Below are 24,188 nucleotides of genomic sequence, written 5' to 3' on the forward strand. Positions count from 1 at the left end.
CGGCCTTCAAGGGCCGCCTAGACAACAATGCACACAACACCAAAGAGCTCTTCAGCATCGTGAAAGAACTCTCCAACCCCAGCTCCAACACCAACGACATCCCTCCATCACAGGACCTGTGCGACTCCCTGGCCACCTTCTTTCACCGTAAGATCACCGACATCCACGACCGCTTCAACTCCGACAACCTCGCACCCACCACAGAGTCCACCACCCCTGCGAGCAGCATCCTCACCAGACGCCTGACCACCTGGTCCAACGTCGGGGACAAAGACACCATCAAACCCATGAACTCCATCCACTCCGGATCCCCATCCGACCCCTGCCCTCACCACGTCTTCAACAAAGCCAATACAACCATCGCGCCCCACCTCCGGAAAACAATCGACAGTTCCTTCGAGACAGCAACCTTCCCGGAAAGCTGGAAGCACGCCGAGATAAACGCCCTACTGAAGAAGCCCAAGGCGGACCCCAAGGACCTCAAGAACTTCCGGCCCATCTTCCTGCTCCCGTTCCCGGCCAAAGTGACAGAGAAGATTGTCAACAAACCGCTAACCCGCTACCTCGAAGATAACATCCTGGACCCCTCCCAATCCGGCTTCCGCAGCAAACACAGCACCGAGACCACCCTCCTCGCCACCACCGATGACATTAGGATCCTGATGGACAAAGGAGAAACAGTCGCCCTCATCCTCCTGGACCTATCTGCAGCCTTCGACAGTCTGCCACCGCACCCTATCAGCACGCCTCCACGACGCCGGAATCCAAGAGAAAGCCCTGGCCTGGACCACATCCTTCCTCTCCGTCGGAACCCAGAGCGTCCGCCTCCCACCGTTCCGCTCGAAGACAACAGAGATAATCTGCGGCATCCCACAGGGATCCTCCCTCAGCCCAACGCTGTCCAACATCTACATGGCACCGCTCGCCCACGTCGCACGACAACACAACTTCAACATAATCTCCTATGCCGACGAAACCCAGCTGATCATATCCCTCACCGGAGACCACCACACCGCCAAAGCCAACCTCCACAGAGGAATGAAGGCCGTAGCCGACTGGATGAAGGACAGCAGACTGAAGCTGAATTCAGACAAGACGGAGGTCCTCATCCTCGGACCCACCCCATCAGCCTGGGACGACACCTGGTGGCCCACATCGCTAGGCACAGCTCCGGAACCCACAGACCACGCTTGCAACCTGGGGGTCATCCTCGACTCCACCCTCTCCATGACCAGGCAAGCCAACGCCGTCTCTGCATCCTGTTTTAACACCCTCCGAATGCTCCGCAGGATCTTCAAATAGATCCCTCCCGACACGAGAAAAACCGTCACCCAGGCCCTCATCACCAGCAGACTCGACTACGGGAACGCCCTCTACTCAGGAACAACAACCAAGCTCCTGAGACGACTACAACGAATCCAGAACGCCTCGGCACGACTAATCCTCGATGTCCCCCGACGCAGCCACATCACACCCCACCTGAGAAGCCTGCACTGGCTCCCCGTCAACAAGAGGATCACCTTCAAGCTCCTCATCCACGCACACAAGGCACTACACAACACCGGACCCACATACCTCAACAACCGACTTAGCTTCTACACCCCCACCCCAAGCCTCCGCTCAGCCAACCTCGCCCTCGCCACGGTCCCCCGTATCTGGAAGACCACCGCCGGCGGCATATCCTTCTCCTATCTCGCCGCCAAGACCTGGAACGCTCTCCCCAGCAGCCTACGACAGACTCAGGACCTGCTTGCCTTCAGGAGACTTCTCAAAACCTGGCTGTTTGATCAGTAGCGGGCCCCCTTCACCACCCCCTAACGCCTTGAGACCCTCACGGGTATATAGCGCGCTTTAGAAATGCATTGATTGTTTGATTGTTGAGTTCCCTGAACACTTTAAGGGCCCAAATATGGAGTTGTTCCTGGAGCAGTGGCTCCTGCGCAGAGGCTTGGAGGTTAAGATTTCTGTTTTTCTCTATTGAAAAAGCTCATGTTCCAGGACACTCCCCACCGCCTGGGTTGTGTCTCGCTGCATGATCGCCCATCTGCTCAACTACAAGAATAGGGACCTCCTATCACAACTTTTCAGCTCAATGGAGCAGTGAATATTTATTGGCAACACCATCTGGGCATATCCTTACTATACCACGGAGGTGCAGAGGAAGCGCGGGTTGCATCATTTGAAGCGATTACTTCAAATGATGGGTCTAAAGTACACCCTCCTATTCGCTGCAAAGCTTAGGGTGGTGAAGGGAGATACAGTGCTTTTTTTCCCCTCGCCAGTGGAAGTGTGAAACTGGCTACAGTCAAAGGTTGCCCTACACTGCCTGAGGGGGAGCAGACTGAGACAAGCTCGGAGCAGCAGCGGAAGGGACAGCAACAAGGCAAACAAAAACAGAGTAGTGTTGTTGCCTGACCAGGCAGCCAGGGAATGGGACCATGTGGTATCGGAGTTTCTTCATTGCCAAAACCTCTTTGAGGTGAAGGCAACTGACCTGATGGTAGATGATTGCCGTAAGACACCTAGTTTGGGGGCATCCCAAGATGCACTTAAACAATGCTCCGTTCTGACACCCAGAATTGCGAATGCTATTATGTAATACTTTTCTCCTTTACAGGATTGTATTACAGAAATCAGTGGGGCAAAATGAGTTTTCATTTTGCCCCATATTCTGGGGTACAGGTTGTCTGTGGGTCCTAGCACGACTCCACTAAGGAAAAGCAGATATATATATATATATATATATATATATTATTGTTTGAGCAAAAGCCTTGGAGCTTTAGAAGTGCACACGACGCTGCCCCAAGCCTTCCAGCCTTATTTGCCTCGCTGAGCTTGCCTTCCCAAAGCCTTCCTATTATTACCAGTTCCGACGCGTTTCGAGGCTGGAACGCCCCGTATTCATGGAATGCAGCACACTGGGATTGAAGAAACAGCGCTTTTATTTCAATTCTCCTGGCAGCTGAAAGAAAGCGAATGACACTTCATGTGCTTTGGATTCCCAAAATCTGTGGCTTCCATACATTGAAATAGAGCAAAGAGCACATAATTTCCTTCCCAATACTTTTGCTTCTAATGGATAAATCTTCCTGCAGATTAATCACCTTATGAATACTGCTTCTTGTCTTCAGATTGGTCCCATATGCTTTTTTCCTCAGCTATTACTTTCCAGCTCTGCTAGTTGGCGCCACACTATTCCAGCCACGACTCTGATCTTTCTCTACAATATATCCCTAAGTTTTTGCCCCCTCATTCAGAAGTAGGACTTGCCAGCCTCCCTTCGGCATCTTATGATGTCAGAGATCCGTTCAGATGTTTGTATTATTTAAATGCTCCTTCACAGGATGTTCTACTGTAGCTGTGTACTTATTGGTGTCATTTTTTGCAGCAATTGAGTTTGTGCATTTGCTCATAGAAAAGTGCACATGTACACCACAAGTGTGGTACTTGCTGTATGAAACCTGTTAAAAAAAAAAAAAAAAAAAAAAAAAAGTAAATGATGCACGGGTGTAGAAATCATGGCAGATGTTTCCAAAATCAGTGAAAACAACTTGAACGCAGTCATTTTTTAATTCAAAACTGAATTTAGCCGTCTAGAAAACCTTAAGCCTACGATGGTAGGGAGGTGTAATGCCATCAAAATGATTTTTTTGCCAAAGATTTTATATTTCTTTAGGGCTATTCCCTTGACCATATGCAATGCCTAGTTTATTACAATGAATCAACTCTTTAAGTTTATCTGGGCTAACTGTCACCCCCACAGAACATTTAAACTACTAACTTTGCCTAGAGACAGAGGTGGTTGAGCAGTAGCTAATCTTGAACTATATCACTGGGTGGCAATGCTACAGAAAATGGGGATCTTGCTGAATGAAAAAGACGATACAGTGAGGTTAGACTCCTCTGTTTCTACTTTTGAGTTGATTTTAGGAACTGAGGCTTAGGGATGCCTTTTACGGCACATAGAATTTAATTACTACAAAAGGGTCAAATTTAAAACTTTAATCTGTGCTTTCAAGATCTGGACTTCGGTCCGAAAAAAAACTTGGTCTTGAGCGTATATTTAGCCCAGACATCATTCATTGCGGCTAATTTACAATTGCAATGTTTGAAAACATGGTTTAGTTTTTATATTACACCTGCCAAGATTGCTAAATTGGGGAAGAGGACCAGGTTCTACATGCCCTCGGTGTCGGTATCCTGCAGCAGACAGTGTACATATGTTTGCCACATGTCCAGTTTTAGATACTCTGAAACAGTGTTAGCTGTATTTTGGCAACTATGTTGGGCAGAGAAATTGATCTATTACCTCAATTGATTGTACTAGGGGTGGGTTGTCCTCTTTCCTTAAGTCTGAACCAGTCCTTTTTATTTATTGCTTGGACAGTTTTTAGGCTTTGTTTAGCCACTCATTGGCTAGATCCTGTTCCTCCATCGGGTCAACAATGGCTTGAGAGTTCTAGCAATATATAGATTTTAAAAAGCTGAATACTCTAGAAAAGGCCGCAAACCAAAAGCTAAAGGATTAGCTATTTGGGCTCCCCTAATGAATTGGCCCCATCTGAATTGTGAATAATGAATTTTGAATATCCTGCTTTGTATCTTTAGTAATTTTGGTAAGATTTGGCAATGAAATTTCTTCCTACTAGTACTGGTCAGCCATAGGAGGGGCGGGGAGGGCTTTGGATAAAATTACGCCATTGTTTCTGATTTTTTTTATATCTGTGAAATGCTAATAAAGATGTATCCCCTTGGCCGCAGCGCTAATTCCGCCGTGGCGCTGGGGTGGGGGGTGAGCACGAGGTAGGAGTGTTCTGCTTAATTCAGATGCTCTGTCCATCACCACCCCCTTTTATGAATCGTTTTGGCCACTACAGGTGTGGAAGGGTATGCTCAGACATGAGTCCCTTGCTCACTGCACCATCAGGATTCAAGCAAGCCGGGCCGAAGACGGCTGCAATGCCAGAAACCGGTCCCCGGAAGCTTGTTTCCTTTCCAGTAAAGAATTGGCTTGGTAGTTTGGTCTGCCCTGTTCCCATGATGCACTGGGCCAGGGCCAGACTAATTTGCATGTAGCCAGGTTCTGAGCTGGGATGGTGCAGTGAGCTAAAAAACGGTGATGGATCAAGCCCTGATCTTTTGACTGGGTAGGAGTGTTCTGCTTAATTCAGATGCTCTGTCCATCACCACCCCCTTTTATGAATCGCCTTGCTCACGACGGCGTTGTTCCTTCGCGGCTCAGCCCACTCACTAATTCGCCCGCACAGGCAGGGAATCGGTGCCACGTGGGAGGAGCGGCCGCAGCATGACGGAACCACGTCGTCATGAGCACACGCCGCCCGTGGCTCACGACGGCGTGGTTCCGTCATGCGCAGGAAAGGGGTTAAAAAAAAAACATAACTAAAGAAATGTAATAGCTTTTAACATGACTCTCTAAAAAGATCTAGCTGAATATCTCAACCGGAGTTTCCTTTTCCCCTTTTCTGTGTCCTGTATTTTTCTGCTACAAAAATGGGGAAAGCCGTAGCAATTGCTTGCACACAATGACTTTATTAACTTATGAGCAATTAGATCTCTTACAAGCAATGTCCACAGTGGCCTAGACTTGCTGACTGAACTATTTTAATGTATTAATCTCTTTTAGGCGAGTCTCCACCCTCCATGACATGTTTGGGGTATTGCCAGTTTTATAAAGCTGGGGCTATGCAGCCAGTTGTCGAATGAGCATCTCTTCACTCAGTTCAAAACCAACTTTTGTTGATTGCCTTTTAGAGTTGAAAGTTCTCCTGCTTTAATGGTATTTTTAAGTCTTGTGATTTTGTTTTGTTTCAGGTTGTTGACGTCACCTGGAGATACTCCTGCAAGCACTCAGACCTGTTGTCTAGAAGAACTGAAGTTCGAGAAATCTGGTTGAGAGAAACCATCAATAGGCTAAATAAAATGGTAATGTTTGATTGCCATTAAACTTTAAGATGCACAACATCAACATCCCATCTTTTGACAATATCTCTAAGCACATACTAACAATTTACGGCCAGTAGCATTTTCAACATGCTCCAAATTCACCCCATCACATCTGCACAATGTAGCAAACACACAGGTGTGTGTAAGTCTCAATCACATACACTCCAAAACACAGGTATAGGCAGCTCCTCCCCCTCTGCCGCTTATTGCCTTAGCTGCCTCTAAACTCATGTTTGGTAGCTCCATACTCTGATTGGAACTGAGACCTGGCTTGTTTTGCCTTTGGTACTGCAGTTATGCATTTTAGGATCTTGATTGATAGCAATGTTAGACTAGTCCCATCCATCTGTACGGGATCACCACAAAACATGTTATTGATGCACATAAATATATATTGCATTCTGGTGATAGCTAGTGTGTAATTGTGGTAAGCTCAGAATTTCCATTGAAAAGCATTTTTTTGATTTCCTTCAGTTTGGCACCATTTGAATCTGGGTTATTATTCCTCGTGTGGTCCACAAACACAAACTAAAAAAAAAAGAAAATCTCATTGGATGGAGGAGGTGTTTTTTCCTGTCATTCATTTTGAGTCCATAAACTCAGCGCGGAGCATGTGAACTCAATGCCTCGATTGGCTGGCTGTAACAGAAAAAGTATTTTGCGACCGCCATTACAAGACACTGGAAACAGTCGGTCTTTGTTCGCAAAAAAGAGGCTGCACAATGGACGGACGTGGGGCATTGCCAGCACCATTCCCATCTCCCACACACCTGGTACAACAGCCATGCAAACCATAACTTGCACATCGAATGCAATGCTTGTACGCTCAAAATATTTCTATCACTAAGTAATGACTCCTAAAAGCTCAGCATCAATAGATTACAACACATTCTTATGCCAATAAGTAATAACTTAGTACTCTCATTCACAGTGTTAATGCTAACATGATCTGTAATCCAGCAATCAGGATCATTTGAGATTTGTAATTTCAACTGGTTCATCAAGGGTGAGGCCACAAGTCTGCTTATGGTGTACAAGTTATAGTTTGCATGACTTTCATGCCAGTTATAAATTGCTAAGCTAACCATACCTGGTGAATTTCAGCATTTTTTAGGTTTCGTTTTGTATCCATAACTTCACTTTAACTGTATATTTTTCTCTGTGAACATGTTTGTAACGCGTAGCTCTAGAATGCAGGCTTTGCACACTGCTGCCATATAGTGTTGGGCACTCATGTTTGAAGTATAAGTTTTGGCTTGGAGGTGACTCTCCAAAACCCACAGTGCGCCAGGGCAAAGACTCCTTTTCTGATTGTGTTTTTGCTACCATTGGATTTGGAAGTACTTTAGAAGCTCCATGGCTGTCCAGCTACAAAAGTCGCTTGACTCTAAAACACTGGAGCCACCTCAAATGAAGGGAGAAAACATTGTCAAATGACTGCACCTTAGAATCAATAAGCATCTGGGTTTTTCTCTCAGTGCCAGGTCATGTGGGAGTGACCCTTTGGTAGGGGAGTGAGGGAGGGAGAGTTGAAGGGAGTTGGAAAGTTTATGGCATACAAACCATTTTGGTTTTGCCCCAAGTGCAAGTTCCAGTGGTCAGACCAGCATAGGGTTTGTAACCTGCTTACTCCAAGATATCAAGGAATCAAGCTGTACACCCTGCCAAGTATTCAAAAGTAAAAAGACTATGCAATAGCACGGAACACATTGGTGGGTGCATTATAAGATTCAGTACCAGTGATCTTTAGAAGCCATTGGTTGCCCTCTGTGGCAAAGGCATCTGGGGAATGGAAAGGTAACGCTCATGCTGTATTCTTGTAGGCCAAGAAGATCGCACCAACAAACTGTCCTCCCAGAGGACCCCGATTATGGAGGTTAGCCGACTAGTTGCCATATTGAAACCTGCACCCAGGACACAGATTGCACAGAAGACCACTACAGCATTTACATGCTCCATGGATCATCCCTCAGGGACTTGAACTAGACATGAGTCTCAAACCTTGGCTAACCACTAGTCTCGAGGCCCTGCCAGCTGGCATCAACCATTGTCCCAAGCTCACTTGGCACTGAAAGCCATCCTTGGCTCTGCAGTAGCTTTGAACACTTGGCACAAACCTCCAAGGCTAATCACAAACACCCTCTTGGCCTGATACACTGCCTTTGGCACCAAAGTCAACTCCAGAATCTGAATTGAGACCAGTTTCATAACCTACCTCGATGTTGAGTGAACCAGCTCTTTCTATCAAGGCACCTGAACAGCCTCATGTTAGACAGAAAAAGATATATATATTTCACCTCAAACAGGACAGATACTGCTCATTCACCACAGCACAATACGGCTGCAGCACCTCTAAGGATAGGAAGGTACCTTTTGAGGAGGCTATATCCAAGGAACTGATCATGTTTTCCTTCTTAAGAAATCGTACATTAAGGACCACTGCACCCACCAGTGCACTCATCTCTGTTACATCACTCACCAGCTCAGACCAGGAGCAAGAACTGGATTCCCAAAACCACGGTTAAGAACTAATCCCTACTGAGCAGGAAGATGATCCATGGCACTACTATAATGTGGATCCTCTAGTGGATCCATCATTCGAGCCCTACCTACTGAAGGCTTCGTCACTAGATACACAACAGTTTACCATGCAATCATCCATAGGTTGGAGACGTACATAGCAAAGAGGCAGATCAGCTTAAAATAAAAATGCAGATCGATGAGGAATAAAAGGATTTCTTGGTCAAAACCTAGCATAAATCAGGAAGATCTGTCTAGTTCTTCAAAGAAGAACTTCAAATGGTCAGAAGTACAAGCCTGTGCTTATCGACAGCTGTACGTTTATGTTCACATACCATCTGACTCCCTAGTAGTTTGTACTGCCAAGAAGAGAGCCTGTGCTCAGAGAATCGGAGAGACTCCGCCACTGGATAAGGAAAGCTGCAAGATAGACTCTGTAGGCAATCATTAGCAGTATGGGTGGCAATGCAGTAACACAACTTAATAGCCTCCTAGGGTGTAGATAAGCAAGCCAAAATGGCAGACCCACTGTCAAGTATCTTCGGCATGGCACCCACTATTCTGACTTGATCCTCCCCCATCTGTGGCAATGCAGTGAAGTGGTCACCACAACTTTGTGGGCATCCGCCAAAGCTCTAAAATGATTAAGGAGTGTGGCGATTAGATCCCCAGTACCAATGACCTGGATTAGGTCGGCTCTGGGCCCGGTGCCCTGTGGAGACCCGCTTGTTGGTTTAAATCTTTTTATTGAGTTTAAGACGGGAATTGAGTACAAACCAGCTTACATATACAAAGCTGTGTACAAAAGAACATGTCAAGCCAAACCAAGTACACTGAGGTCTGGAACCACTGAGGGACATGACTTCCCCACCAGAATCAGGGGAGATAAAAGCATATAGGGAGTACCTAAAACAACAATGCGAGGGGATTGCATGGACATGAGAGCATCAGGCAAGCCATATAGAGCTCATGGGATGTGAACCGGCCCTGCGGTGGGTGGAAGGAGTTAGGAGCGGGCAGGGAAAAGGTAATCCGTGGACCAAAAGAGATATCTTGGGCTGTGACGCGCATAGCAAAGAGGCAGAAATGATGGAGAAAGAGTAGACCAGAGAATGGCAACTGGACATCAGAGCCCTCTACGGGCTGCGCAGCAGTTCAGGACCAAGAAAATGGCCAACGGTGTGTTTTTATTTGTTTTTTTATTTCCCGCAGTCCTTTTCAAGTGGTCGTTTTTAACAGTCTAAATTGTGTGGGCATTTTTATGAACGTACAGAAACTCCTCGTCGAAGCCTATGATTATTTTGTATCCAACTGCTTATCAGCTTTGCTAGGGTTTCTGCTGTGGGGTATTTTCGCGAGGTTCGCTGCATCGATCTGGACTATGGGGTTTGGGGGGCCCTGCCGTATCTTAAAGGATGAGTGTGGTTGATCAAGCTGGTCCGTCATTGGCCCGTCTCAAACTTCTCTCCTGGAATGTTAATGGTATAGGTGAACGGATCAAGAGGGGTATAGTGCTGCACTACCTTAAGCGACCATCTCCTTACCTGGTACTTCTTCAAGAGACTCACATACAGGGCCCTACTTCCTGTGCGCTTAACAGGTGGGGATACAAACTCATAGCCTATGCAGGTTATATGCGTGGTTCCAGGGGGGTTGGTATCCTGATACGGAGTGCCCTCCCTTTTCAAATTCAGAAAATTGTGTGTGACCCTTTGGGCCGGTTTGTTTAAGTCTCGGGGAAATGGGAGGAGAGGCCTCTCAATGTTACATCCTTGTATATCCCCCCTAAACTCCACTCCACCACCTTGAATGACATGGGTACGCATCTGTTTGGATTGCCTGACTGGGATACGCTTTTGGGTGGCGACTGTAACGCAGCTTTGGGTGGGTCGTTGGATCGTCTGCCCCCGACTGAGTGATTCATCTGGGAAGATATTGTCTGATTTTCTGAGGGCACTTGGTATTATAGACATTTGGCGAGTCTGTAATCCCTCTGAGAAGCAATATACCTTTAATTCTGGCGTGCATGGTAGCCTGTCCCATATTGATTATTTCTTCTGTAAGGCTGAACAGCTCCCCATGTTCGTAAAATTGTCCTTCCTTCCTAGCGGTATCTCCTATCATTCGCCAATTGTCGCTTGTAATGGCGGCACACCCCCCGCCAGTCATCGAGACATGGTTAATCCCTGGTATCTTAAAATTCCATAATTACGTACCAGATTGACTGAGACTACCAAACAATATTATGCCGAAAATGATGGCGAGGCAAGTCTGATGTGATATTGTGGGAAGCCTTTAAAACCATGGTACGAGGGTGTGGGGTGGCGGCTGTAGCCGACCACAAGAAAGATAAGCGTCACCAACTCGAGACTATTGAAGATGAGATTACGACCCTTGAGCTCAACCTGGTGTTCGAGGCGTCACCAGAGATCTCGCACAAGTTGGCTATTAAACAAAAGGAATACAGGGATATAGCGGACAAAGCAGCTAGGCTTACTATAAGGCCTCTCAACACAGGATCTATGACATTAGAGATAAAGCCAGCAAGTTGTTGGCCGGGCTTGATAGGAGGGATCTGGCTAATAGAAGGGTGGCGGAAATTGTAGATGACTGTGCCATTCGACATCATGACAGAATTGGTATTGCAGGCGCCTTTGCCGCTTATTTTCGCCAGATTTATTCCCCAGTGTCTACTTCCACTCGGGAGGAGGTTGCTGAGTTGCTTGCTACACTGCTGCTGCCGCGCCTGGACTCGCAGGAGATCGTGGATCTAGATGGGGCACTAACGATGGAAGAAATCTCTAAGGCCATTTCCTCCTCACAGTCCGAGAAAGCCATGGGCCCCAATGGACTCCCGATTGAACTGTATAAAAACGTGGCTTCACTCATCTCCCCTTACTTACTGCGTATGTACAATGCGAGTGTACTAGAGGGTGTTCTCCCAGCTACGCAGCGGTTGGCCAGTATAATTGTCATCCATAAGTAGGAAAGCCTCCTGATCGATGCTCTTCCTATCTGCCATCTCTCTTCTTGACCCGAGGTAAAAATTCTGGCCAAGATCCTGCCTCTTCGCATCTCACCCCTTCTTCATAAACTGATCCACCCGGATTAAAATGGTTTTATGCCAACCAAAAATACGGCACTTAATTTGCGCCGTTTGTTCGGGTGTTGGGGTGAGCTACCACCATACAGGAGGACTCGGTTATTATGTCCTTGGACACCAAAATGGCGTTTGATATGATCGAATGGCCTTTTCCCTTTGCTATGTTGTAGAGGTACGGTTTTTGGTGATCGGTTTTTGTCTTGGTTGTGTCTCCAGTACTCTAAACACCTGGCAAGAATTGCGGTGAATGGGAGTAGGTCAGCAGTCTTTGAGTTGGGGCGGGGCACGAGACAGGGGTGCCCATTATCCCCTTTATTTGCCCTAGAGCCTGAACCTCTCGCTATATGGCTCAGAGGAGATCCCACGATTCGGGGGCCTAACTGGTCACCGGAGTGGATAGACCGTGTCCCTCTACGCGGATGACATTCTGCTTTATTTGGCCAGGCCCAGATTTTCGATTAATAATGTACTCCATATATTTACTCTTTTTCAGAAATATTCCGGCTATACCGTTAACAGGCATATGTCCCTGATATATATCCTCAGCGGGCAAATCCCCCTGCTCCCATCGGGTTGTAGAGCCAAAATTGTGACCGAGGGCTTTCAATACCTGGGTACATATAGTACGACCGATACAGCAATTTTCTATCAACGTAATTTGCTGCCCCCCCTTCAGCGCCTCAAAGCTGATGTTCAACATTGGAAGACCCTTCCTCTTAAGCTCTTGGGGAGGGCAGCCCTTTATAAAATGATGGCGCTCCCCTGCTTTCTGTATGTGTTGCAGAACACACCACACCTGGTCCCGCCTCAATATTTTACTTCCACTGAATCTGAAGTTCGTAGCCTGTTGTGGAGCGATGGATCACCCCGAATCGCGCATGCCAAACTAACCAAGAGCTGGTATGATGGCGGCATAGCGCTGCCGGTCATCAGATCATGCTATTGGGCTTCACAACTTATTGTTCTCAATCATTGGCTGCATCTGCCCATTACTGACCCTGGACAGGCACAATATGCTGCCTGGCACTTACTTGAGGGCAGTGTATGGAGGATCAAACTGGAACCAAAATTCACTAAGACCTCCACGACTGTCACCATCGGCACGCGGTGAATTCGGCCCTCTGCTGGAGGGGTAGACTTACACAAGCGACACCATTGTTTGATTCCTGTCGCTTGAGTCTGCTTTGGCGTCAGCCCGGGTTTGATTGGACTGTCCAAGGTGGGTGACCTGTGGGTTGGAGGTGGAATAGTGCAGTTTATTGACCTGCAGCGGAAAATTAATTTGCATGAGAATGAAGCTTTCCGCTATCTCCAGGTGCGAAGTACACTGTCTCTAACCTATCACAAAATCCTTAATTCACCTGATCATGTTGACAAAGTCCGCATAAAATGGTGTGCAGATGTGGGTGAAATTGATGAGGATTGGAGGGACGCCCTCGCTTTGCCTCGTGAGGTAGCAATTCGGTCCCGGTTCAAATGAATTCAACTGAAATTACTCCATAGGGCCTATTACACGAGCTCCGTCTTGGTTAAAATGGGTCTTCTGAACTCTCCAGTATGTCCGTGTGGCTGTGGCCAGGTAGGCACTTATTTGCATCAATGGTGGGAATGCCCAACTCTTCAGAGGTATTGGGGGGAGATAGTCTTCGCTTTATCCCTGGTTTGCTGTAAGGATTTTGAGGCTACTCCGAGACTGTCTCTTGAATATTTTCGATGCCACTGACCTGACTATGCCGGAGCGACTGTGGGTCTCCCTGGGGTGTATGGTGGCTAAATGTAACATCGCAACAACGAGGAAGGGGGAGCTGAACTGAAAGATCAGATTGGTAGTCCAATATGGACTAGTGCATGCAGGCTGAGAGTGGTGTATGAAAGCAGAGGCTGCCCGGGCAAGTAGACAAAAATCTGGGCCCCCTGGAACGAAACTTGGGGCTGGCTGTGCCCCCCCCTTTGGTGATAGCTCTCTGCTCGCTGTTGACAACGAATAACCCGAGTCTTGTGTTCCTTGAAGTCAGCCCTCATTAGGAACCCTGGATTTAAGCTCCAGTATAATGTCCCCCTTAAGGCTGTTTATGATTATTTGTTGGCCACATTTGATTTCATCCTTATTGTATATTTTCATGACTGCGTTTTTTGTATTTCAACATAAAAATAATAATGTGGCCAACGGGAAGGAGGGGGTACGAGGGATGGAGCTCATACAAACAACCAGACCACAAAGGACAAACGCAAGGTGGGGTGATACAATGATTAATAATAGCTACCAAGTACTCTTAAGTTTAAGGGAACACAGCCCATTGGGGTGTCTGATGGAGAAGGGCATCCCAGATATCCGTAAACAAATGCTTCTGGTCATTTAGTCGATAGATTAGATGTTTGTGCTTCTGTGTTCGCTACACTTTCAAGCCAGTCCTCGTGGGTGGGAAAAGCCAAAGTGGACCAGCAGCAGAGGATGCACAGCTTTGCTGCAGTAAATAGAGAGGCCACCCAGCCAACATTGTGGGAGGTAAAGTAAAGTAAAGTCCACATTTGTAAAGCGCACAATCACCCGTAAGGGTCTCTAGGCGCTGGGGGCCATCGGGAAGATTAAGCGAGCTATTGCCCAGAGTCACATGGTGCTGGGCTACCCTGCCGCCGGAGCCGGGGATCGAACCGCGGTCCCCAGATTCCAGCGTCAGTCACCCTGGCCGCGGCGCCACACCTCTCCCTGATGCCCCGTTTGTCGTGAAGGATCACCAGGGGGGGGGGCATGTCGTGGCCAAGCGTATCACGCAGAATGCTATCAACCCCAGCCCAAAAGGATGTGTACTCATGCAGGACCAAAACAATGTGGAGAATGTTGCAGTTCAGAGCTTGACACACTAGCATGCTCTCTCCACCTACAGTGGCTACGGCGGAGGGGGCGTCCTATGCTACGGTGGTTAAGAGGGCAGCTGAGGTCCTTGGACTGGAACTGCCCTCAGTGCAGGTCAGGACTAATCTCCTGACCGAAGTGCTTGAACCTAGGGCTTTAATGAGGCACTAAAAGACGTGCTACTAAGAACTTGGTCCAAGCCTAGCACAGGGGCTCCTGTGAACAGGACGATTGCCCGCCGCCATTGCCCAGCACCGGGCGACCCAAATTTCCTCAGCCAACACCCCACCCCAGAAAGTTTGGTGGTGCAGGCCTCTACTTCCTAGGGCGCATTCCCTTCCGCCCCCAGACAGGGAATCCAAGAGACTGGACTTATTTGGAAGAAGATGTTTTCTTCCTCCAGAGAGGCCCTGCGGTCGGTGAATACCGCATGCTTATTGGGCCGTTTCTCCACTCTCTTTGGGAGGCGATAGCCACAAGTCCCGGAGGTGCCCAGGCTGTCAAGGACGAGAGAGATGCGGCAAAATTCACCATAGGGTGTGGTTTGGATACAACGGATATGCTGGGCGGGTTTATTTCAACGACCATTGCCTGGAGGCGCCTTGCCTAGCTTCGCACATCTGGCTTCTCTGGGGATGCCCAGGCCAATTTGATGGACATGCCTTTTGATGGAACTCACCTTTTTGGGGAAAAGGCAGACTCTGCCCTGGTCACGTTCAAGGATTCTCGAGCTACCGTCAGATCCTTGGGCCTCTCCTCCACTCCTCGTGGCCAGTCTTCCTTCGCCCCTTTTGTGGCAACAGAAGGGGTTTCCAGCCGCGTCAACCCTATCCTAGCCACCGTCCCTCACAGAGTGCCCAAGCCGTGAATGGACGTGAATGCGATACATTCCGTCCTCTGAATGGAAGCCAGAAGTAGTCTACCACAATGCCCCCAGCAGCCGCAGCCTCCAAGCACACCTATGCTGATTCTGCAGGACCACACTACTCCAGTGAGTGGGAGAATTCGTCATCATTTCCCCTGCTGGAGATCTATTACAACAGACAAGTGAGTCTTGCAGCTCGTCCAGGAGGGCTATACTCTTCCTTTTTCTTTTCCTCCTACTATTCTGCTGAGTCAGGAACGGCTGGCGGAGGATCACTTAAAGCTGCTTCAAGAGGAAGTTACAGCTCGTTTGGCCAAAGGAGCTATAGAAAAGGTTCCAGTTTCAGAAATAGGCAGTGGCTGTTATTCCCGCTACTTTATGATTCCAAAGAAGAACAAGGGGCTTTGGCACATTTTGGATCTTCGGACCATCAATCTCTTCCTCAAAAAGGAGAAATTCAAAATGCTCACATTGGCTCATGTCTTGTCTGCCTTAGACCAATGAGATTGGATTGTGGCGTTGGACCTGCAAGATGTGTGTTTTCACATTGCCATCCTGCCGGGCCACATGCGTTACATGCGGTTCAAGGTAGACCAAGAGCACTTTCAGTTTACATTGCTCCCGTACTGCCTTACCAGTGCCCCTCGGGTGTTCACCAAGGTGATGGCGGTGGTTGCAGCTCATCTGCACAGGTTAAAGTGTTTCAGTCTTCCCCTACCTTGACGACTGGCTGTTGAAGGCGTCCTTCGCCCAGGCAGTTGTCTCCTACCTTCAGACTACGGCGGACCTCCTGCATTCGCTGGGGTTCTCTGTAAACGTGCCAAAGTCACACCTGGCTCTTTCTCAGACGCTCCCTTTAATCGGAGCTGTTCTGAACACAGTGCAGTTTCGGGCTCATCCTCTCGAGCAGCGAGTCCAGGATATTCAGGTTATGATTCCGATATTTCAGCCTCTATCGCTCATTTCGGTAAGGTTGACTGTGAGGCTGTTGGACCTCATGGTCTCCTGCATCCTGTTGGTAATGCTGTGCCCATTATGACTTGAAGTTCCAATGGGCACAGCATCAGGAAATTTCACCAACGTTGTTCAGATCTGGGAAGGAACTGCGAAAGATCTGCAGTGGTGGGTCAAAGGCAGACCTCTCTCCCTTCCCCAACCGGATTTCACAACTGTGACGGATGTGTCACTTCTGGGATGGGGCGGCCACTTGGAAGAGATGGAGATTAGGGGTCACTGGTCTCAATCGTATACGGAGCTCCACATAAACGTGTTGGCGCTGAGAGCGATTCGCTTGGCATTGAAAGCATTTTTTCCCTCTGTCAAAGGGAAGTGGTGCAGGTTTTCACGGACCACCGCCATGTGGTACTGCAACAAGCAAGGTGGGGTGGGGTCGGGTCATGGACCCTTTGTCGAGAGGCCCTGCATCTCTGGACATGGCTGGAACAGGGCATAACCCTGGCGGTTAAACACATGCAAGGTTCTCTGAACTCCAGGGCAGACAATCTCAGCCATCGATGCCTAGCGGATCACGAATGGCGTCTCCAGTCGGAGGTGTTACAAGGTCTCTTTCAGCAGTGGGGAGAACCTTGGTTAGATGTGTTCGCCTCTGAAGAGAACTCACAATGTCAGCAGTACAGCGCGCTGGAGTTTCCATGGTGGCTATCACTCCGCGACGTGTTTCGTCGCGAGTTGAGCTCCAGGCCTGTTGTACACCTTTCTGCCCATACCACTCCTGCCCAGAGTTCTGAAGAAGATCAAGAGCGATCAGGCCTAAGTCATCCTTGTGGTGCCGGACTTAGCAAGGAGAGTCTGGTATCCAGAGCTTCTGAGCATGAGTGTCGATCCTGTCTCATCAGCAGGGGAGGGTTCTCCACCCAAACCGGTCAGCTCTGCGCGTAGAGATTGAGCGGCGGCAGTTGATGGCTTTTGACCCTCCTCCCGAGGTCTGTAATGTTATTCTGGTGGCCAGGCCGGCCCTCCACTAAGTCGGTATGCACCTGCTGTTGGCAGAAATTTGTATTCTACTGTACAGAAAGATCTAATAACCCTCTTTCTGCTCCTCTTTCTACTGTCCTTCTGTTCATTCTGACCCTTGCCCAGAAGGGCTCTGCTTTGGGAACTCTCAAAGGTTACCTTTCTGCTCGGTCTGCTTTTTTGCAACTGCCAGACCAAACTTCTCTTTTTAAATCTCCTATTGTAAATAGATTTCTAAAAGGGCTGGTTCACTTGTTTCCACCCACGCCCTTTATTATGCCACAACGGGACCTTAATTTGGTCCTCACTTATCTGATGTGTGCTCCTTTCGAGCCTTTGCACAATTGTCTCCTCTGGCTGTTGACCATCAAAACAGCCTTCTTAGTGGTGATTACATCTGCCCGGAGGGCGAGTGAGTTACAGGCGTTATACAGCTCGCCTCCTTATCTTATGTCTTTTCCAGACAAGGTGGTGCTTTGCACCAGGGCATCTCTTTTTACTAAAGGTTGTGACCCCATTCCATCTGGGTCACTCCATCACTTTGCCCACCTTCTTTGCTCCCCCACATCCCTCTAAGGAAGAGGAGCGCCTCCACCAACTGGACCCAAAAAGAGCGTTGTCGTTCTACCTTGACCGCACAACAGGGTTCCGGGTCGATGACCATCTCTTTGTGGGGTATGTGGGAGCAAAGAAGGGAAAGGCAGTGCAGAAAAGAACCATCTCTCGCTGAGTTGTTCCCTGTATTAAAATATGTTATGACTTGGCGAAGAAGCTGCCCCCTGAGGGATTAAGGGTCCATTCCACCAGGGGAAAAGCTGCGACTACAGCCTTGGTTCCGGGTGTCCCAGTCCAAGATATCTGTCCGGCAGCGACGTGGGCATCATTGCACACATTTGCACAACATTATTGCCTTGATGGTCAAGTGCGTAGGGAAGGGCACTTTGCCCACTCAGTCCTGCAAGACTTTTTAGTCTAGTCCATGAGTCCGCAACCCTCAGCCGGGATAGTACGGCTTGGGTACCTTATTCAAAGGTCAGGAAACTGCAGCTAGAAGTCTCTATCAGATGAATAAGTTACTTACCTTTCGTAATGCATTATCTGGTAGAGACTCTATCTAGCTGCAGGTTCCTTACAGCCCCCCCATGCCTCCCCGCTTTGCGGACTGATGTTGTAGGACTAGGGTTTCTCCCCTTTCAGGGCCGTTGTTTTGCACACGTTTACGTCAGTCACTTCGTGGGTCTGCGCTTCTGGTGTGGAAAAATGAAAAGTACTGACGTCCGTGCACCTATGTAGGCACCGTGACATCATAACCGATGCTACCGCCCCCATCGACGTCACACGGAGCCGAATGGAGCCACCCGAAGTCGCGCGCAAGGGGTATTGCTCAGCAAAGGTTTCCGGATCCAGCCTGACGCCTGGGAGATTCAAAGGTAAGGAATATGCAGCTAGATAGTCTGTACCAGGTAATGCATTACCGAAGGTAAGTAACTTGTTTGTCAAGGTCATGAGCGTTTTTTCAAGCATCACCTGCTGTCTAACCCTCTTCACTATCGAAAATTGTTATGCTTCACTAAATAGTGGTACTGCCCCTCCACTCTGCTGTGCTTCCTTGTGTTTCATGTTTGTTTGCTGCATGTCCACCTCGGCATAATTGTTAAAACCTGCTCTTGTAACTGTATAGGTTAAACAGTATATGCTTACATTCTCCAAAATGTCACATTCTCTTTAATGTATTGCAGCGGCAGCATTCGTTGCCTGAACAAAGGAAGAAAGAGCTCCTACTGAGGTTAATCGTTGAACTTGTTGAGTTCATCTCTCCCAAAACGCCGAAACCTGGGGAGCTTGGAGGACGGGAGTCTGGTTCACTGGCTTGGAGAGTAGCCAGAGGAGAAATTAATGTGAAGGTATGTCATTTACGTATGACTGTCACCAAGTTGAATACGTCAGCACATTTCTTTCTTTTAGGTATCAGTGGTGATATGGTGATTCCAGGCACTACTAATTAAAAGGAAGTAGTTGCTGATCTTGCTGTGTGTGAGAGTGATTGCAAATAAATATGTAGTTACTTGATGGAAACTATACCCTGAGAAGGTGCTCTAACTTGTGATCGACAAAGCTCAGTAGTGCAAAGCAAAGTTCATGTCTACATTTTGTGGTCATTAGTATGTTAAAGGCTATCTTGAGCATAACACGGGTGTAGGAGCTGACCAACTGCAAGCTTTTATGTTGATTTGGGGGTTCTCCATGAAGCAGAAATCTTGTTTGCCTAGGGCAAGAATAATAACCCAATGCAATCCTGCAAGATCTTGGCTAGGGAGGATGGGTGTGCTGTCAGAAAAGCCAGAACAGGGTAAGACCTGCCCAGGGCCTCTGATGTCCAAGTAGCGTTCCCAACTTGACAGTTTAGACCAGAATTCAGATATGGCTTCTTGTATAAAGGCGGGCCAAACACCAGATTATCAGAAATTGGTTTTATTGGTAATACATATTGTAGGAGGTTGGCTCTGTATATGGTATGCCACTAGGTGGTTATATCGTGTACAGAGTCCAGGGTTCCCCAAAAATGTACAGGGCACAATGTAAAATCCAAAGTGGGCAAGCAGCCTTAGGCCTAGCACAAAGGAGTGTAAGACATTTATTGCACTCACATGATCAATAATGGAAGGCTATCCAGACCAATTTCATAACATTATACTTTGTACTTTATTTTAAGACACACGTCTTCGTAATACGGTAAGTATGTTTTAATTAAAAATACTTATCTCTTAAAAAAATTAACACTTAAAACCTTTTTCACACTGTCCAGTGTTATGCTATGGAGAAAACAATATTGCTGTTAAACAGGTAAGTATCTAACTTAAAATTTCAGTCTTCGGAGCCAAGAGTCAGCAAGGGCCAGGGGTCAGGTAAATACCAAGAGTGCACCACCAGCGGCACAAGGGCGGCCGAATGCAGAGGTCAAAGTCGGAGCTCAACCCAATGTTTTTCGATGGAACCAGGGGGTGCCTGGAGCCACACTGTTTGCAGGTAATTAGATTGGTTGCAGAGGCCAAACTTTGGGGGTTGGGTTAAGCACAAGGGCCACAAAGCAGCACCAAACATACACCACCAGTGTCGCAGGGGGGCTGGGTGCGGGGTGCAAATTCAACGTCTGGCACCCAATGCTTTTCAATGAGGAACTTCTTGACTGTAAGGAGCTGCAGGCTTGGCACCGGAGTTTGCAGGAGGAAGACCAACAACAGTAGAGATAAGTTGGGATGTAGAGGGTGGTAGGGGTGCTGTCGGTTCAGCTCACCAGGGCCCAGGGGCTTCAGGTGCAGGGCTGCCTTTTGATGTCTGAGTCTTCTTACTGGAGCTGGTTGCAGTCTGGGTGGAGCCTCTGGATTCACACTGCAGGCACCGTTGTGGAGGATAGGTCATTTAACACTGGACATTAGGTCAGGATCTCCGGGGAGACTTCACAGTACAGGTGAGACACTCGGGCTGTGGGTGTCTGGTGCAGAGTGGGCTGGGGACGCGGATCCACCTGAATCCGGAGACATTGGAGTCTGTTTATTCTGGACAGGTCCGCTGTTCTCGGGAGATTGGAGTCATTATTGTAGGCAACAGTCCTCCCAGGGGTTTTTGAGGTTGTTATTGCATGACAGGTCGCAGGGTCGTCGATGCTGCAGACAGTACGGCTATGGCAGTTGTAGTCTTCTGCTGCAGGGTGTCTTCTGTCCTCTTAGGTCGTCGCAGATCTGGGTTCCAGTCTGAGGAAGCCACTTAAATACTAACTTTAGGGGGCGTTTTAGGGAGGGGGCATAAACCTAGCCCTGGTTGGAGGGGTCTCCCCATCTTCAAGATGTCAGGGACTGAAAGAGCTGCTTCACCTCGCTTCCCCCCCACCCTACGGTTTGGGTTGGCAGAGGTGGGCACACCTATCTTTTTAAATGTTTCCGCCCAAAGTAGGAGTGTAAACCAGGGGCTGTATGCTGCTAGCATCAGAGGCTGGGGGGGTTGGGGGGGGGGCACATTACAAAGGTGGCAGGCCTTAGAAGCTCCTCTCTTCAAGCACCGGCCAATCCTTGGGGATGAGGTATGACACCACTGCCCAGGATGTGCATTGTTCCTGTCCCAATGAGCAGGTGCTCTCTACCCAGGGTTCCAGAAGTATGTCTGTTGGTGACTGGCTGCCTACAGCGCTCAGAGACCACACCAGGGTTGGTAGGATTCAAGGGACACCTCTGAGGGGCCCTCTGGGTGCGTGTTACAATAAATCCCACAATGGCATCAGTGTGGATTTATTGAAAGGAGTAGTTTGGTACCAAACACTCCTATGTTTAGTAAAGCCATCATGGTGTTGTGGAACTCAAGTTCCCAGCCCATGTACTCCCTATGGCTTCACTGGCACTTTGAACATTATTTAAATGAGACCCAATATTGTATGGGCACATCTGCTTTTGCGGCTGTGCCATCACCAGGAGTATATTGCACCCTGCCTTAGGGCTGTGAGGCCTGCTAGAGGGGTGACTTAACTATACTGCCAGGCAGTGCTAGCTGGGAAGGCACCCAGGGAGGGTGCCATGTCGAATTAGTCATTTTCTCCCTCACAGGGGCATGCAGGCTGCAAGGGCAGTGGCAGTGGCATTGTCCAAGTGAGGGAGTCCCAAGGGACCCTCTTCAGCTTCAAAGCCATAGGTACCTTGGGTACCATTTACTAGGGACTTAAAGGAGGCAGAAGTACCAATTGGGGGTTTGGGGGTTTGTTTTAGGGGAGGAGCACTGGCAGAGACGACCTGGATGGGAGGTTACCTGTGCACTAAATTTGAAACTATATCAAAACCAGGCAAAAAGTGGAGGGCCAGCTATAAAATTGAGACCACAGATACTGCACTTTATATTGAAATTTGCAGAGTGAATAAAATGGCAAATGGTCACAAGTCCTAATTTACAATAAAATGAAAGACTGCTGATACTGGCTAGTGTTTGTATCAAATGATGTGAAGTGAGTTTTATCACTTAATTCTGTATCTATGCTAGCTGTGTCTTTCAAGATGCTGTCTGATCAAATTCATTTTAGTCGGATGTTGGCGCACATCATGCTTTAGGCTTCCTTACAGATACAAAGCACTAGCTACTTTTACTGGCAATAATTGAACTCACTTGGCATTATTTGACACACCTGGAGTTGGGCCACAACCTTTTGACGTATTAGTTGCTCACTGAGAGAATGTAACCATATTATTGTCCTGATGAAGACCCTGTTTACTAATGATTTCTGGCTGATTGAATCATTGACGTATCCATTGTGTTGGCTTGACAAATTACTGAAAACACACAAAAGGTTAGGTGATAGGGAGAAATCTTGCAATTTGTTTAACCACTGGCAATTGCTCGGGGTAACATTCCAACCCATCATTCTTTTGCCCACCATGACACCTTAGTTTGGACCCAGTCATATGCAAACCTGTCCTGACCTGGATCCAGTAGGAACATTACAGCCCGAAATACAAGAACGCATACAACCCAAGACCAATTTTGCCCAGACATGGATCCTGTGCCCCTTGTGCCACTGGAACCAAACTACACCTGACTGAAGAGCCCCAATCAGGGTGAAACTGATCTTAGGTTGCGTGTGTGAAAATTGCAAGTCTTTTTTCTAACGCAAAGTTATACCATTTTAGCAGCACTGATGCACACCCCTTTTGAACCTGTTCATAAATTCAACATAAAACACCTTTCATGGAAGGCTGCTTTCCTCCTGACATTTCCTTTCACAAGAGTTAGTGAATTGATATCTAACTGGTAGTTTCTAAATCTGCAGGAGGTGATGGCGCGCGCTGAGTGTCATCGAGTGATTGTACAACTATCTAAGCGGTGCACTAGGTGAGGGAAAACGACAAAAGCCCCCAAGCAAGTGGACCGAAGTCCCAAAAGTGAACACAGGGCCTATGCACACGCTATAGTATTCAATGACATTGCATTTGAGTATACATGAGAAAGCACCTCAACGTTTGGTGTGATGATTCTTCTTGATTTATTAGAACACATGGTCCAGTCAACACGTGTTTCGTCCAAAGGGGAGTGCCCTGGACTACTTCAGGGCTGAATTAAGCTTCAAATTAACTTGGAACTCAAAGCCGGTGATAATTCCAACCCGGCCGGTCGTGGGTGATGGCAGTAGATCCTTGTGGTGTGTGGACAAAATTGATTCTAAAAGCTGGTATAAGGTCCAGACCGGTAGGTACTTAGGGTAATTAGTTAGGTACACAGATCTTATAAAGTAGCGAGTACGCTACGAGCGTGGCAGGATTCTTTTCGGCAACGCATACCTTAGCCATCCTGGAATCCCTGTTGTAACACCCACGCTTCAACCTGGCAGGTGAATAAAATAATTGTAAAATACCAAAGTGCATTTAATTATGTACAGCCTAGCATATCTGGACATATCTTACTTAGTAGCACGTTTTAATATTGATAACATATATATTTGTTAAAAATCATAGAATGAAATCATTCATAAATCCACAGTACCAAGAGCATTAAATATTTATCTGAGCATTTTTTAGCAGCAAGAACAAGTGACCTGTGCAAATACACAAAGGCGCATACTGTTTAGGAATATTTTCCTAATCATCTATGGAAAATCTCAAAACCTCAGCTGGCGATACAAAGGTATAACGGCCATAGGAAATAATTCATTCAACAAATTGGCTCTACCTGACTGAACATTTAGGTTGAATACCAGACTACAATTACTTATGAATGGACAGGTATACCTCGACATATCTAGGCAGCAAGATTCAATATTAATAATATAAAAATGTGTTCAAATCAGATAGGTCTCTAAATCCACAGTTCCCAGACCATTCAATATTTAACTGAACATTATCAAATGGTGGCAAATACGCCAACAAGCATACTCT

The 24,188-nt window shown here is 47.6% G+C and overlaps 1 protein-coding gene across 2 annotated transcripts in view; it reads left to right on the forward strand.

The window, feature by feature from the left end:
• NGLY1 (N-glycanase 1) overlaps positions 1-24,188 on the forward strand; it is a 213,168-nt gene that overhangs the window by 167,976 nt on the left and 21,004 nt on the right. For both annotated transcript variants that reach the window (XM_078663965.1, XM_078663966.1), the window contains exons 8-9: positions 5,833-5,943; positions 19,020-19,184. In XM_078663965.1, coding sequence (XP_078520091.1) covers positions 5,833-5,943; positions 19,020-19,184 — 276 coding nt within the window. The remainder of the gene's footprint in view (positions 1-5,832; positions 5,944-19,019; positions 19,185-24,188) is intronic.

Source organism: Lissotriton helveticus, chromosome 10, assembly GCF_964261635.1.
Source record: "Lissotriton helveticus chromosome 10, aLisHel1.1, whole genome shotgun sequence".
Classification (NCBI taxonomy): domain Eukaryota; kingdom Metazoa; phylum Chordata; class Amphibia; order Caudata; family Salamandridae; genus Lissotriton; species Lissotriton helveticus.